Consider the following 15,594-nt stretch of genomic DNA (forward strand, 5'->3'; position numbering starts at 1 on the left):
CAAATCATAAGGTTGCCCTACAAATAAAGCTTATCCATCAGTTTGACTGAATGAGCTGTCAATTTTCCTTCGTGTTTTATTTTCCGACATCATGACGTCATAACGTTACACTTGGTATTTTAACGTGACATGATATAAAAAGGATATCTATGGCAAGAGCTATTTTCAGTCGCTGCATGAAAGTATGAAAAAGGACAACATATACTGCACATTTGTGGTCTTTTCTCACGATTTATTTTATGATATTCTCCATTAATAACTCACTAGAATGCATGGAGACTCTCTCGTTTTTCTCCTCAAATCCTCACGTCTCTTTCCAGGTTTGTTTTTGCAGGTAAATACAATTTATTTATCTGTCAAAATGATGGAAATCACTTTGAACATTTAATGAATGGCAGTTAATGAATTTTTTTTATTAAGGCAACGTATGTTACACAATACAGATATATATTACTACAGTGATATTTAACCCGTCCATTATTGCTGTGGAAAGAATCGCGCTTTTGGGGTTATTCATGGTCTGTTAAAAGTACCTTGTTGATGCTTTTACACTTTTAAGTGTACTTTTAATGTTCGATGGTTCAAAGGGTGAGTAGAATAATGTCATCTCATTGTATCCAGTAAAAAAAAAAAAAAAAATTCTTGCATTCATAGAGCGAGCCTTTCACTGATTGTTTACAGCTTAACGGAAGTTACACCCATAATTCATGCAAAGCGTCATGGGGCGTAGGAATAAAGTGGATATGATGTATGTTTACAGTTACAGTACACAAAAGATTGTGTGAGGAACAAACTTAAATGCAAGTTATTATTCACTGATCTTTCACTCTGGTTCCTTTCATTCTTCGCTTGTGGTAAATAGTTCAAAATACCTTTGCAGCAGTATACTATTAGCAAACATCCAACGCTGCTATAGGAGCAGCGTTTAGGTGAATATGTAAATATGTGCTGCACACCTTCCTCTCAATAACAAAATAACACAACAAAAGTGACAGCAGAGAAAACAGCAGTTAAGAAAGCATCTGATTATAGTGATGTGAATATGTTTGCATCAGCTGTGCAATTCAGCACTCCAGTCAAGTCACATTTATTTAACATTTTATAACAGATTTCTTTAAAGCAAGCAGATTTACAGTATTAAACAGTGTCAGTGTCACTTTCAATTAAAATTACAACTTCAGTTTCTACTATAAAGCAATTATTCAGTGTGTTCATGTTTATCTCACATCTAATCTCGACAAAATGAACAGAATAAATGAACTGGTGAAGATTAAACCTACCTATTTTGTAATCACCACGGATCAATGGTCGTTCAAAAGTGTTTACCATCTGAAGCAAAATTTTCTGGAAAGTTTGCTTTGGCAAGCTGTTTCGAACTCACAAAATTAACCCCAAACAAACTTCATTTTGGCCTAATTTTGTTTGAAATGACGTCAAGATTTATTATTTTTTTTATAAATATAAACAAATATTTTAATAATTAAACCCTAAATATAACCGTCACTGAGGAATGAGCAGATCGTACAAAAATAAGAAGTCATATGAATGAGACTGTTCAAATTCATATAGTTACAGATTGTATATTGTTTAACTGTATTCCATTTATTATAATGAATATATCAACTTTATGTGTATCTGTGTGTTTATGTGACAGGTATCGTCCTGATGATGAACCTTTGTGAGGAGGTCCATGTGTATGAGTATATTCCTTCTATGAGAGAAACTGATCTGTGCCATTACCATGAGAAGTATTACGATGCAGCCTGCACATTTGGGGCATACCACCCTCTGCTTTATGAGAAACTGCTTGTTAAGCGCATGAGCACATCTTTTGAGGAGGACCTCAAGAAAAAGGGAAAGGTCACACTGCCAGGATTCAGTAAGATCAACTGTGCACTGTGATTTAAAGACATATCACAGTACAAACTGTGTACTGTGTACCATCTGATCTAAACTAACGCAGACTTTTGTCATCTAATAGGGGTTTTACATATAGTTCTTATAACAATCATTGTTCAAAGACATTATAATGAGGAGGATAATTAACAGCACTTTCACAGAAGTATTGATGGGAGGCTTCATCTCATATGGCCCTTATACTGAAAGACTGGCAAAATATTCAGAACTGACCTCAATTCACAGATGCTGTGAATACAAAAGATGTTTGTGATGCAGGACAAGACGAGAGTTTCAAAGTAAATTCACAATTTACTTGGACGAGCTACTGAAATTAGCACAGATATTGTAAATATAAGGATCCACTTACACTATTTCCTGAGTGGAATCAAATTCTAGTTTGTGTTCTAATTATAACAAAGAAAAAAAGTGTGAAGAGAGGATTGAATAACGTAAGTTTTAAATTTCCCAAACGTTGGGATTTTTTTTATCATTGTCATTTAAAGGTGCAGTGTGTAATATTTAGGAGGATCTGTTGACAGAAATGCAATATCATATATATAACCATGTTTTCAGTGGTGTATAAAGACCTTACTTAATGAACCGTTATGTTTTTATTACCTTAGAATGAGCCATTTCTATCTAAATACACCGCGGGTCCCCTTACATTGAAATAGTCATTTTGCGCCGACATGTTTCTACAGTAGCCCTAAACGGACAAACGCGTTTCATCACAATGTTGTTCTTCATGTAAAGAAGCTAGCTAAAGTTAGCAAATAAAACACTGATACAATGATGAACAAGTAACAATAATATTTGCAATAACATATCAATTTTCTAAATAATTAAGTAAACCTAATTTCTTAATTTATTTTGTAAAGAAACCTCATTTCTTAACTAGCTACTCTCTGCTGTCTCAGACGATGACATCTTTTCCTGTCAGTAACCGTAACTTCAGTTGGTTGCAATTCGCAACCTCACCACTAGATGTCGCTAAAATTACACAGTGCACCTTTAAGGCCGCTCACATATTGTAAAGGATGATTACCTTTTTTTATTTGAATGTTTAATGTGGTTAGTGGAACGAGATTTCTCATTTCTGTGCTGTTCTCATAATGTTTTGTGGTAAATTTTGATTAAATCTTTTGCACTTCTCATCAATTAGATGAAACTTTTAAAGCTGTTATAGAGCCTTTTAAATTATAGAGCCAAGATAATTGGATTTTTACTGTAGATAATTGAGAAATGTTTTTATTTATTTAAATTAAAAGAGAAATATAAATGACTATGAATACTACTGACAGATCTCTCTGAGAAGCTGGACTCATGTGCATATCATTTCTGTTATCCTTTTTTATCTACTTGTTGCTCGTTATAATTACAAACTTGGTACATGTATTTTAAAAACCTGCAATGTATTTTCACAGAAAGAAAGTTTTGTTTTAAGCTGCACCAATACTTATCTGCTGTTATTGTCTAAAGAACTCACATTTTAATAGGGCAGTGGTCGGCAACCTATGGCACATTTACCGAGGGTTAATCACTGGCACGGAAGCAAAAGAGAGGTGTATGTATTTCATTCAGATAAAATACCTCGTATCTGCATACAGATGCAAATGGTGTTTTACCAAAACGGATAGCCATCTGATAATTTAATACGCATACATGACCTGGTATAAATAGGCCCTTTGGAAATATGTTCTTCAAAGTCTAATTTAAACCTGAAAACAAACAAACTAAAGGATTTTGAAAAATGTAAAACAAATTTTATGAAAATTTGCTTCAGGAATATTTAAGGTTCTGTTCTAAGGTTCTATTTCTATGTTAGCCATTATGAATATTTAAAATGTGTTTATGGGGTGGGGGTTGTGGCACAGTGATTAACTGTGGAACTTCATGACTAAAAGGTTGCCGACCAAGGGTTTAATATTATTTATAATTTCTTACAATCATTCCAGTGCTTGACATTGTTACTTCTATTGGGTGGTAATTTGGTCTTCATTGTTGTGGATGCAAGTTTTTACTGAGTAAAGACAATGAAATCAATGTATTTAGTGGAAGGAATGTTAATTTAAGCACCCATGTGGTTATGTATATATGATATACATTGAGAAATATAAGAAAACATATCCTATGATTCAGTGCTAAATAAAAAGTTGGAAATGTCTAACCTGTTTGTTCATAAGGATGTAAATAAGAGGGTTGATGACTGTGCTGCTTTTGGCAAGGAGGGACGGCACCACACTCGCAATGGGTGTGATGATCCCCGGATGCCCAAACGTGGCCATCATTGCAACAACCCCATAAGGCATCCAGCACAAAAGGTAGCACACCACTGTAGTGATGACCATAAATAAAATGTGGTACTCTCTCCGTCTTGCTGCTGTCTTCCTGATACGCCCTACCTGAGGAAAAACATGTAAATTAGATTGTATTTTTTGTTTGCACCAGCAGATGATTCAGAACTAGTCTTCAGGATACGCAAATCCCTCAAGAAAGAATTTCTGATCCACTATAGAATGAACCTACTTTGTGGTTTAGAGGAACCACTGACTCATCAGGTTCATGAACATAATTTATTGATATTTATAAGATTTCAGCAATTTCACATATTTATGAGTGTATGAAAAGATAAAGTAAAATGCATTCCAAATATAATGAACCACATTTAACAAATTGTTATAGGTTCTTCGTTATTGTTTATGCACAATGCATGTTCACTTTTAAAAGCTAGAATCTAACAGTACATTCTTAAAAATAAAGGTTATTTATTGGCATTGATGGTTCCATGAAGAGCCTTCAACATCCAATGAACCTTTCCGTTATACAAAAGGTTCTTCATAGTGGAAAAATGTTCTTCAAACTTAATAAAAATAAAAAAGAAGGTTATTTTAAGAACTGCTCATTTAGGGTGTGTTTAGGGTTTGGTTAGATTAAATTGAACACGGGTGTGATTGCTCTGTTAGTGTGGTTCATTTGAATAAGTGTTGAACCGAACCCTGGTGCGCACCAAACAAGCGGACCAAGACCCCTGAAAAGATGGGTCTCGGTCCACTTCCACATGAACTCTGGTGCGGTCCGAATTAAATATGAACGCAACATGGACCAAAGACATGTAAACGACCCAAAAGCGGGATATGATGTCACAAGATGCGACCCTAAAAATGACAGAATGCTCAAGCATACTCGTTTTTTCTCGATGTTGCCCATCTCAGTTTGGTTCAGGCATCAGAACAGAGTCTCCTTGCAGCAGATCCTCATTTGTGTGTGTGATGGAGGGGTTCCTGCCGTTGTTCTGACTCCTTTACACATTTTATAAGCTCTTCGAGAGTTCTCAGCTGGTTAAAATACCATCATATATAGGCTACGCACATACAATGAGTGCATTTAGCCCAGCATACAGCATTGTTTTGGATGTTCGGTAAGTTCCGTCATGAAATAGTATAGGCCTACGTATAATAAAAGCTGACCAATCAGGATGTGAACATATCCCTATGACTTTATGTTCTGTATCTTTAGGTTCAAATAATAAGCGGACCAGGATTAAATGTTTTTTGTTTTGTTTTTTGGTCTGGACGGACCAAACGAACCAAGCGAACCGAACTACAAGTGTGAACACCCTTAAAGGTTCTTTAGGGAAAAAAAAGTCCTTCTGTGGCAATGCAGTGAAAACCCCCTTTTGGAAACTTTATTTATAGCACTGACTTATCCAAAAATTTAAAAAAAAAATATTAGCGAAGAGAGTGTGGATTCCAGATATCACCGACTTAAACATAATTTGAGGTGGTTTAAACTTTATCTGGAGTCTGAGATACTGACCAAGTTTAAGCTAAGAGAGGCATAGTTTAGTTCCAAAAAGGACTTACCCCGTTATGTAGAAATTGTACACACATAATTATATTGTAATATTAACTTTGAATTGATATGTTTTGATGGAATTTACCTGTTTGACTGCACAGAGGAGCCGACTGTAACAATACACCATGACCAGCACGGGGAGTCCCAAACAAAAAATGAACAGGCAGATGATATAGGAATGTGACTGGGGGGTGTTGGCGGTCCATGTGACCGAACAGCTGGTTCCTGCCCCTTCCAGTCCATAGCTACTCCAGCCCAGCAGTGGGGGAACCGTCCAGAACAGTGAGTAGAGCCAGGAACCCCCGACAGCCAACAAGGGTTTGCTGTAGTCTGGGGCTCTCTTGTTGTAAACAGTTAAAGTGCTGTAACGATCATATGAAAGGATTGCCAGAGAGATCAATGATACAATCCCTGTTAAAAAAATGAAAAGAGAAATTAGGCTGTATGCTCAAAGTTAAACTACAGAGCCACAGTTAAATAGGAGGTTATTCAGACACTGCATATCTGTTATTATTTAGCATCGGGCTTTAAAACTATCATGTGATATACTGTATGATCAAGAGCATGTAATATTATATTAATTATTATAATGACATTAATTTATTCCCTCCTAATACCAAAATCACAAATATGATGACTACCTCATGAAGGACCCCCTTTCTAAAATATAAAGAATGTTAAATATTGTATATGATCAATAAATATTGTTCCAAAGCAATTTTAGAGAGAATATTCCTTTAGAAATTACAGTGATGAGCAGTGTTGGGGAAAGTGACTTTTAAAAGTAATGCATTACAATATTGCGTTACTCCCTAAAAGAGTAACTTAGTTACTTTTTAAGGAACATAATGTATTACATTATTTTTCATTTAAAAAATGAAATGAATAGGCCTCATGCTGAATGAAATGCAAACTCCTGTACATTATGGCATACCATTCTGGATTGCAGAAGAATTGGGAAGGAGAAGAAAGTTCAACACTCTTTCTTCTAAAAAAAAGAAAAAAAGGAAACAAATGTGATGTTTATCTAATGTCATTTTTGCTTATTAGTATGGATGAATTGGATCAGCAGCAAAGACAGTGGTTAAAGAGATTTTATTAAACAAAGTATATTTGTGTAATTTAACATTTAATTATTGCAGGTTTGCATAATATTCTGAGTTTGCATTTCACTGTTTTTATTCATTTTAAGGAATACTAAATCTGTTTTGTGCAAGTGAGATGAGTAAATGCATGTTCATATGACTACAATAAGCATCATGTTTAGACAGCACACCTCTGCAACATACTCCCGATTTCTCTCAACATGGGTACAGGAGAGCTGTCATTCAGTAAATGGGAAAACAAAGTAACTTGTGTTACTTATTTGAAAAAAGTAACTAAGATATTTTGTTGTAAATTTAAAAGTAATGCATTACTTTACAAAAAAAAAAAAGTAATCTGATTACGTAACATCTCGGTTATGTATGTAACCCTCGTTCCCTGAAGGAGCTCCCTGTCATGAGACTAGCACTGACGAAGGGCTAGGCTTAACGCAGGAATACCAAGGTACACTGGGAAGCATATCCCCGTGGAAATATGCAACACAATGCCTGCCCGCAGGGAGGTCTTACAGAATACACATATGACCCTGAGAATACAAAACTGAGGTGTCCAGCCCGCAGGGTGGAAATTTCAACCCCAGGGGTGGCAAGGTGGTCTTGCCAAGGCAAAGACACATGCTCAAAGAGACTTACCATGGAAATACACATGTTGGGGTTGCCCAACTGGGGAACCATGCACACGGAGGCACCTAGCCTGGCACGAGGGCTGCCGCTGACATGCACTCCGGTGTCGACATCAACAGTGCTGGAGTAAAATAACGCACATATCCAGTCAGTGGAGTGGAATGGCGAAGCAAGCGATGACACTGAGCAGGTCCTAGTTACTGGCTAGTAGAAGTGAGTACACGGGAGGACACTGGCTCCACTCTGAGATTGTAGAACATATCTGAGATTTGTTAGGTGTCGCCCAGCCTGCAGCTCTACAGATGTCTGTTAGCGAGGCGCCATAATAATAATAATAATAACCTTTATTTTCTATAGCGCCTTTAAATGTACATCTCAAAGTGCTGTACAGAAACAATTAAAATAACAAAGATGAAGGAAGATACAGCACACAAAGAGATATAATACACTGTAAAATAAACAAAAGACAATAAATCAATTAAAAGCAAACCTAAAAAAATGAGTTTTAAGCTGTGATTTGAAAATACCAAAAGATTTAGCTTGCCTAATCTCAATCGGTAGAGAATTCCAAAGTTTTGGAGCTAATGAAGAAAAAGCCCTGTCTCCCATTGATTTTAAACGAGTTGAGGGAACAGTTAAAAGACCAGATTCCGAAGAACGAAGATCACGTTTTGGAGTATATGGAGTTAAAAGCTCAGTCAAGTATTGAGGTGCTAAACCATGCAGTGCCTTGTAAGTAAGCATCAGAATTTTGAAGTCCACCCTAAACCTAATGGGAAGCCAGTGCAAAGACTCCAAAACGGGAGTAATATGAACATGTATATTAGTTCTAGTAAGGATTCTGGCAGCTGAATTTTGTAAAACCTGCATTCTGTTTAAGGTAGCTTTTGACACGCCAGCTAACAAGGCATTACAGTAATCAATACGGGAGAACACAAAAGTGTTTATCAATCTCTCAGCAACAGTAAACGACAGCATTGGACGCAATCTGGCAATATTTCTAAGATGGAAGAATGAAATTTTAACAGTATTCAGAACATGTGGCTCAAACGTTAGATTGGCATCAAAAATTACTCCTAGATTCCTCAATTTTGTTTGAAACTCCACATTTGAGCCATCAAGAGTTAGAACAACCGGCTCTGATTTGCGTAGATGGTAGGGTGAACCAACAAGCATAATCTCAGTCTTTTCACTGTTAAGACAAAGAAAATTATCTGTCATCCATTCCTTCATCTTGGAAATACACTCAGAAAGAAAATTAACAGGCACAATTTCATTAGGTCTGAAATGAATATAGATCTGGGTATCATCTGCATAGAAGTGAAATTTTAGACCAAGAGATCTCAAAAGCTGGCCAAGAGGATAGACATAAATATTAAAAAGAAGAGGGCCCAAAATTGACCCCTGGGGGACGCCAGACTGCACAACATTAACCTCAGATCTAAATCCACCCATGGCAACGAACTGCTTCCGATCAAAAAGGTAGGACTTAAACCAATTAAGAGCAGTATTTGAAACCCCAAAAACAGTTTCAAGACGAGTAATTAAAATTGAGTGATCAACAGTGTCAAAAGCTGCACTGAGATCAAGTAGGATCAAAACTGAAAGACAGCCAGAATCTGAGGCGATTAACAGGTCATTGGTGACCCTAACCAGAGCTGTTTCTGTACTATGTAATTTACGAAAGCCTGATTGCAGAGGCTCAAAGAGATTGTTCTGAGTTAAATGAGAAATCAACTGAGAAGCCATGTGCTAGAGCCCAGGAGGAAGCCACACACCTGGTGGAGTGTGCCTTCACCCCTAGGGGGCATGGCAGGCCCTGCGCTTTGTAAGCTAAGACAATGGCGTCCACTATCCAGTGAGACAGCCTCTGCTTGGAGAGAGCCTTTCCCTTCAGCTTCCCACCGAAACAGACAAAGAGCTGGTCTGAGGTCCTGAAACACTGTGCTCTGTCTACGTAAGCACGAAGGGTGCGTACTGGACAGAGCAGTGGCAAGGCTGGGTCTGCCTCCTCCGAGGGCAGCGCTTGCAGGCCTGATCCCTGAAGGGAGTGGTGGGAACCTTGGGCACATATCCAGGCCGGGGTCTCAAGATCATGTGAGAGTTAGCTGGCCCGAATTCCAGGCATGCTTCGTCAACCGAAAATGCCTGCAGGTCCCCTACCCTCTTGATGGAGGCCAAAGCAACCAGGAGCGCCATCTTCATAGAAAGGTATTTAAGCTTGACTGATTGCAATGGCTTGAAGGTAGCTCTCTGCGGCGCAGGTAGTACCACTGTGAGGTCCCAAGAGGGCATGAGTAGGGCTCTATGGAACCTGACGATCAGGTTATGTTGTCCTACCTTTTTGGACTCCACATGGTCATGGTGTGCAGAGATCGCAGCCACATAAACCTTAAGCGTTTCTTCTTTAACCTTCTTGGAGGAAGGAGAGCACAGACCCGATCGGGCATTTTATCCAAAGCGACTTACATTGCATTTCAAGGTACACATTTTACAAAGTTCTTGCTTTCCCTGGGAATCGAACCCATGACCTTGGCGTTGCAAGCGCCAGCGCTCTACTGTTTGAGCTACAAGAAAGCCCAATTCAGAGCATAGGCGTAGCTGAAGTGATGGTAGCCACCACCTGAGGTGGTAGGGTACTCAAACCTTCTGCGTCCACAGATCGGGACGCGGGTGCCAGAGGGTGCCCCGTCTCTGAGAAAGGAGGTCCTTCCTCAGAGGGATTGGCCAGGGAGGGGCTGTCCCAAGGAGCACTAGTTTGGAGAACCAAGTCCGGGTGGGCCAATGAGGCGCAACCAAAAGGACCTGCTCCTCGTCCTCCCTGAAGGCTCACTGGGGGAAATGCATACTTGCGGAGGCCCCGCGGCCAGCTGTGCACTAGTGCATCCGTGCCGAGGGACCCCTCGGTCAGGGAGTAAAACCAGCAGCAGTGGGAAGTGTATTGGGAGGCAAACAGATCTACCTGTGCGTCGCCAAACTGTTCCCAGATCAGCTGAACCATCTGGGGATGGAGTCTCCATTCCCCGGGACATGAGCGTTGTCGTGAGAGCTTGTCGGCTGTACGATTGAGCTCGCCCGGAATGTGAATGGCACGAAGCAACCTCAGATGCTTGTGACTCCATAACAAGAGATGGCGGGCGAGTTGCGACATAAGGCGGGAGCGTAGACCACCCTGATGGTTGATGTGCGCTACTGTCGCTGTGTTGTCTGAACGCACTAGTACGTGCTTGCCCTTGAGCAATGTCCGAAAACGGTGCAGAGCTAAGCGTACTGCCAGCAACTCAAGGCAATTGACATGCCAAAGGCACTGGGGTCCTGTCCAGGAGCCCGTGGCAGCGTGTCCATTGCACATGGCACCCCAGCCCGTGGCTGAGGCATCTGTTGATACAACAACATGCCTAGACACTCATTCTAAGGGCACTTCGGCCCGTAGAAAGGAGAGGTTCAACTACGGGGTGAAGGTCTGACGGCAAGCCTGAGTAACTGGTACCCAGAGCGTACCCTGTTGCCACGCCCATCTCGGGACTCGATCGCGAAGCCAGTGCTGAAGCGGTCTCATATGAAGCAGTCCGAGCAGTGTGACTGTCGCTGCAGATGCCATATGCCCCAGGAGCCTCTGAAATAACTTCAGTGGAACCGCACTCTTGCACTCGAATTGACTCAGGCAATTCAGTAGTGACTGTGCGCACTCGCTCGTAAGCTGCGCGTACATGGCGACCGAGTCGATTTCCATACCGAGAAAAAAGATCCTCTGCACGGGGGAGAGTTTGCTCTTTTTCCAGTTGACCCGAAGGCCCAGACCAGGTCCCTGTGCTCGCAAACCTGCTAGAATCAGCAAGTCGTCGAGATAGTTCAGGATACAAACCCTGTGTTGCCTGAGTGGCACAAGGGCTGCCTCGACGACCTTCGTGAAGACGCGAGGAGACAGGGCTAACTGTGTACTGGTATGCCTGCCCCTCGAAAGCAAACCAAAGAAACAGTCTGTGTCGAGGAAGAATGAAAACATGAAAGTATGCGTCCTTCAGGTCAATTGCTGCAAACCAATTCAATGGACGAACACATTCGAAAATGCGTTTGACTGTCAACATCTTGAATGGAAGCCTGTGAAGGGTTCGGTTCAAGATGCGCAGGTCCAGGATTGGCCGTAACCCACCGCTCTTCTTGGGTACAAGTAGGGGCTTTAGAAGCTAGACTTCATCTCGGCTGGAGGGACAGCCTCGATCCCACCCTTTGCCAGTAGGGCGGCGACCTCCTCATGCATGACAGGGGCATTGTCACCCACCATGGTATAGCAGACTCCCAGAAAGCAGGGAGGAGACCGTGCAAACTGAATCGCATAGCCGAGCCTGATAGTTCATGCGAGCCAGCGGGACAGATTGAGAAGCTCTAGCCAGGCTCCCAAAACCTGAACCAGCGGGGTCATGTGAGGCATCTGAGCCAGTGGCTGGGTGGAGGCAGCAGCTGGCCGCCGGGGCAGAATATGTTTGATGGCCTCAGTTTGCTTCTGGGCGGCCGAGAACTGTTGGGCAAAGTCCTCGACCGCACCGCCGAAGGGCCCAGCCTGGGATACAGCCACAGATGGCGTTCCTGGACCACACATGTGGACATCACCTGACCCAAGGAGCGTGCCGTCGCCCGTAGAGCGAGGTCGGTGGCGGTACGCAGCCCTGGATCAGCCCTGCCCTCGTGTATGTTTCTGAGCACCCGTGCCTGATATACTTGCAGGATGGCCATAGCATGCAAAGAGGAGGCAGCCTGCCCCACAGCTCTATAGGCTTTAGCACGAGAGTGGACAAAAACCTACAGGCTTTGGAGGGGTGCTTAGGGTCACCACGCCAGGTGGAGGCGCTCTGGGGACACAGTTGCATCGGCACAGAATGCTCCACCGGGAGGACCCCAGTGTACCCTTTGGCCGCGGCCTCATCGAGGGCAGAGGAGGCGGAAGAGGCCGCTGAACGGTCGCGAGAAGTCAAAGGAGACTTCCACGATCTCATGACCTCTTCATGCACTTCCGTGAAGAAAGGAATTGGGGGCGGCCCCAAAAACCAATCATCAAGCCTTGAGCACTCGGGACATGGCGGAGGGTTCCACACAAGCCCGATGGTCGCGGCTGCCCGGGAAAGCATGGCTGTCAGTACTGGATCAGACTCGGGCAATGCTGGCACCCCCGAAGGAGGCAGCACAGCCGAGTCTTCATCTCCAGATGACTCAAGCCCACCTTGTGATGTGGTGATAGACATGACGTCATCTTCCGGGGCGCCACAAGACGGGTCAGTGACCTCATCCGGAAACCTCACGGGTTGTAATGTGCTAGAGTGGGGTGTGGCCCGAGGAGGATTTGTCGGGTTGTTCCAGACTGTCACCCTCAAATCACCCGGGCCACCAGCCAAAGTATCCCCTCTCGTGGAGGGAATTGATTGAGGTGTGGCGGAGGGGACTCTACCTCTACAGAGGTCATCGAGTCTCGATCACAACATTGCGATGATCATATTCCTGCAATGAGAATATGACACATCCACGAATGCTGCCTGAGCGTGATTCAAGCCCAAACACACCAGGCAGCGTTCGTGCCCATCAGCAGAATTAATCTGTCTACTGCACCCAGAAATACACGGGCGAAACATCTTTAAAAAGACGCGCCACGTGCAGCTCTTTTAGAGAGGATAAAACTCAACAGCAGTGCTGAAACGCCCAAGTAGAAGACATACAGTGTTGGCAGATCACTGCACAGACCAGCAGCAGGAATGAGATCTCACTGGAACACGCCGTAACACCAACACCGCTGAAGAGTCGCTCGTCTCGTATCTCAGAACTCGTAGACAGCTTTGCAGTGGAGAGAAGTGAAGAAACACTTGGCTCCGAAGCAGAATCATAATGCAAGTTTGCACGCGCAGCTTCTTATATACCCACGAGGTGGGGCGGAGTTGCACTATGCAAATTCCGCAGACCCATGGCATTGTTTTTTCATTGTTCGTTTTGTAAGAACTCGAAGGTGACAGGCTTCTAAGCGAAACCTCCATTCCGTCAGTCACTGACGTAACTCGTAATGACTGACTGAAAGGGAACTTGCGTTACTTGTAATGTGTAACCCCAACACTGGTGATGAGGAGAAAGTTCCTAGAAAGACAAAACAAAGGACTATTTTTCAATGTTTTTACAAGAAAGGAGAGATTAATGTTTACAAATAAATAAATAAAAATTACAAACCTTTATGCACTATATCTTTTTTTATTTCTTAATGTTTGTCTTTATTTTTTAATGTTAAAAACTAGAAAAGTAAAATGATATGATAACATCAATATTGTCACAATTATATTCAGTTTAGTTTGGTTTTCTGTCCTTGTGTTCATCTCCTGTCTGCATGTTGCTATGGTTTCTGATTTAATTGTATTACCCTGTTCAGCTGAGTTCACCATGTTAACCTGTGTATTTAAGTTCCTGTGTTTGAATCTTTATTTATCTGGTATCGTCAGTGTTACGTGGTCGTACTACTTTGCCTACCTGCCTTTATATGAGTTTGTTCTTTGAATCTTTATTATTTAAGACTAATTAGTATCTTGATCTTTATCGTCGTGCTTTGGACTTCCAAGAGTGTGACAAATATAGTACATGCTACTTTTCCCCCTTTTTTAACAATTTAAAATCCCTTAAAATAAAGAACCCCAAAACCACTGAACACCCTAAAGTGAAACCCCTATTTTAATTAATTCACCTCTTGAACTTTAGGATAATAAATGATCAGGAAAATAAAATCTGCACTGGTCTAATATTAAAAGCAATTTTGTTTGAATGTCTATTTACCTGCATTTATGTACATCATAAAAATGGATAAGATAAAGAATATTTCAGACAATGCACATAAATTCATTGCCTGAAAAAAAGCAAACATTATATAATAAGTAATTTGGAATAATTACAGGGAATAAAATACTGCCTTTCTATTCACTTTGGCTTCCAAGAAAATAACTTAATGTCAAAGTGATGTTATGATTTAAGAAACAAAAATTAGAAATTACTCCCACGTACATATATTTTAAGAAACAAAGTGGGAAAAATCCCACAGTCCCTTTTTGTTGCTTTTACATATTAATTAAAATGCCTTTAAGCAACATTCATTCACTGATGTTCTTCAAAGGGCAAGTGTGGAATATTTCAGACTGGGTGATGAGACATATCAACCATTTGTATGTAAATAAGTTCATTCATATCATGCCAAAACAGATTCTTCTCCAACATTCAGATATGAAAATTCATTATGGACATTAATTCACCAGATATTCAGCAGCATATGAAGGGGACATTTAATGTTCCTTTGTTTTCTCCCTTTAATTATGTAAAAGCCTGTGTTAATAAAGATCTTTGAGTCTGTTTATGGATCTTAGGCTGTCTTATTTGTCACTGTGTATGCAAGAAACGGCACACAAGCTGAACATATTTGCACTCCAGAAACACACAGAAGAGGATAACAGGGTAATTTTCATATTTTGAGTGTGTTGTTGAACATTGTCAGACACTGTAGCTTACATTCTGAAGAATGTAAAAGAGGACCTATTTTGTTTCTTAACTCATATATATATATAATATATAATATATATTTCTAAAATATATATTTATAATATATAAACAATGCAAATCTATATTGCATTCTAAGAAAGATTAATATTCATTGATTTTTAGATGCAACCCCAACTCCAAACGTTCTTGGCAGCAGATAAAGATAAACATTTTAAATATAATTCAAAGAGGTGAGTATTTACCACAACCTTTTATTATTTTTGTGAACATTTGATCACAAACGCTTGTTTGCAGCAAACAGAAAAAAGTGTGAAATTCAGAAAACTGGTGGAGGGCCACCTCCTCCAGAATACACTGTGGCGAAGGAGTTGGCTCTGAGTAGCAATAAGGGACGGCCAATTATGGATGGGATTACAGGTGCTGTACAATCTGACCCTTGTGCTGGCTCTTCTAAGCAAGTAACACTGGGTATGTGTGCAATACATTACTTCTTTTTTTAAGTTTTAAATATGGCTGACCGTATGTTCTGCAGTAGAGGGAAATACAGTGTACCTGTTGAAGCAACTGTCTCCCACACAGAGGTCAGTATGCAGCAGAC

At 41.0% G+C, this 15,594-nt stretch overlaps 2 protein-coding genes across 2 annotated transcripts in view; one reads left to right on the forward strand and one right to left on the reverse strand.

The window, feature by feature from the left end:
- Positions 1–3,941, forward strand: part of st6gal2b (ST6 beta-galactosamide alpha-2,6-sialyltranferase 2b) — a 40,432-nt gene extending 36,491 nt beyond the window's left edge. Inside the window, exon 6 of the mRNA XM_082136937.1 lies at positions 1,655–3,941. Within this exon, the coding sequence (XP_081993063.1) occupies positions 1,655–1,902 (248 nt within the window). The 3' untranslated portion in view covers positions 1,903–3,941. The remainder of the gene's footprint in view (positions 1–1,654) is intronic.
- Positions 1–15,594, reverse strand: part of tmtops2a (teleost multiple tissue opsin 2a) — a 52,294-nt gene that overhangs the window by 4,501 nt on the left and 32,199 nt on the right. The window contains exons 2-3 of the mRNA XM_082136960.1: positions 5,840–6,165; positions 4,068–4,301 (exon numbers count right to left, since the gene is read on the reverse strand). Coding sequence (XP_081993086.1) covers positions 4,068–4,301; positions 5,840–6,165 — 560 coding nt within the window. The remainder of the gene's footprint in view (positions 1–4,067; positions 4,302–5,839; positions 6,166–15,594) is intronic.

This window comes from Leuciscus leuciscus (genome assembly GCF_965113295.1).
Source record: "Leuciscus leuciscus genome assembly, chromosome: 14".
NCBI lineage: Eukaryota > Metazoa > Chordata > Actinopteri > Cypriniformes > Leuciscidae > Leuciscus > Leuciscus leuciscus.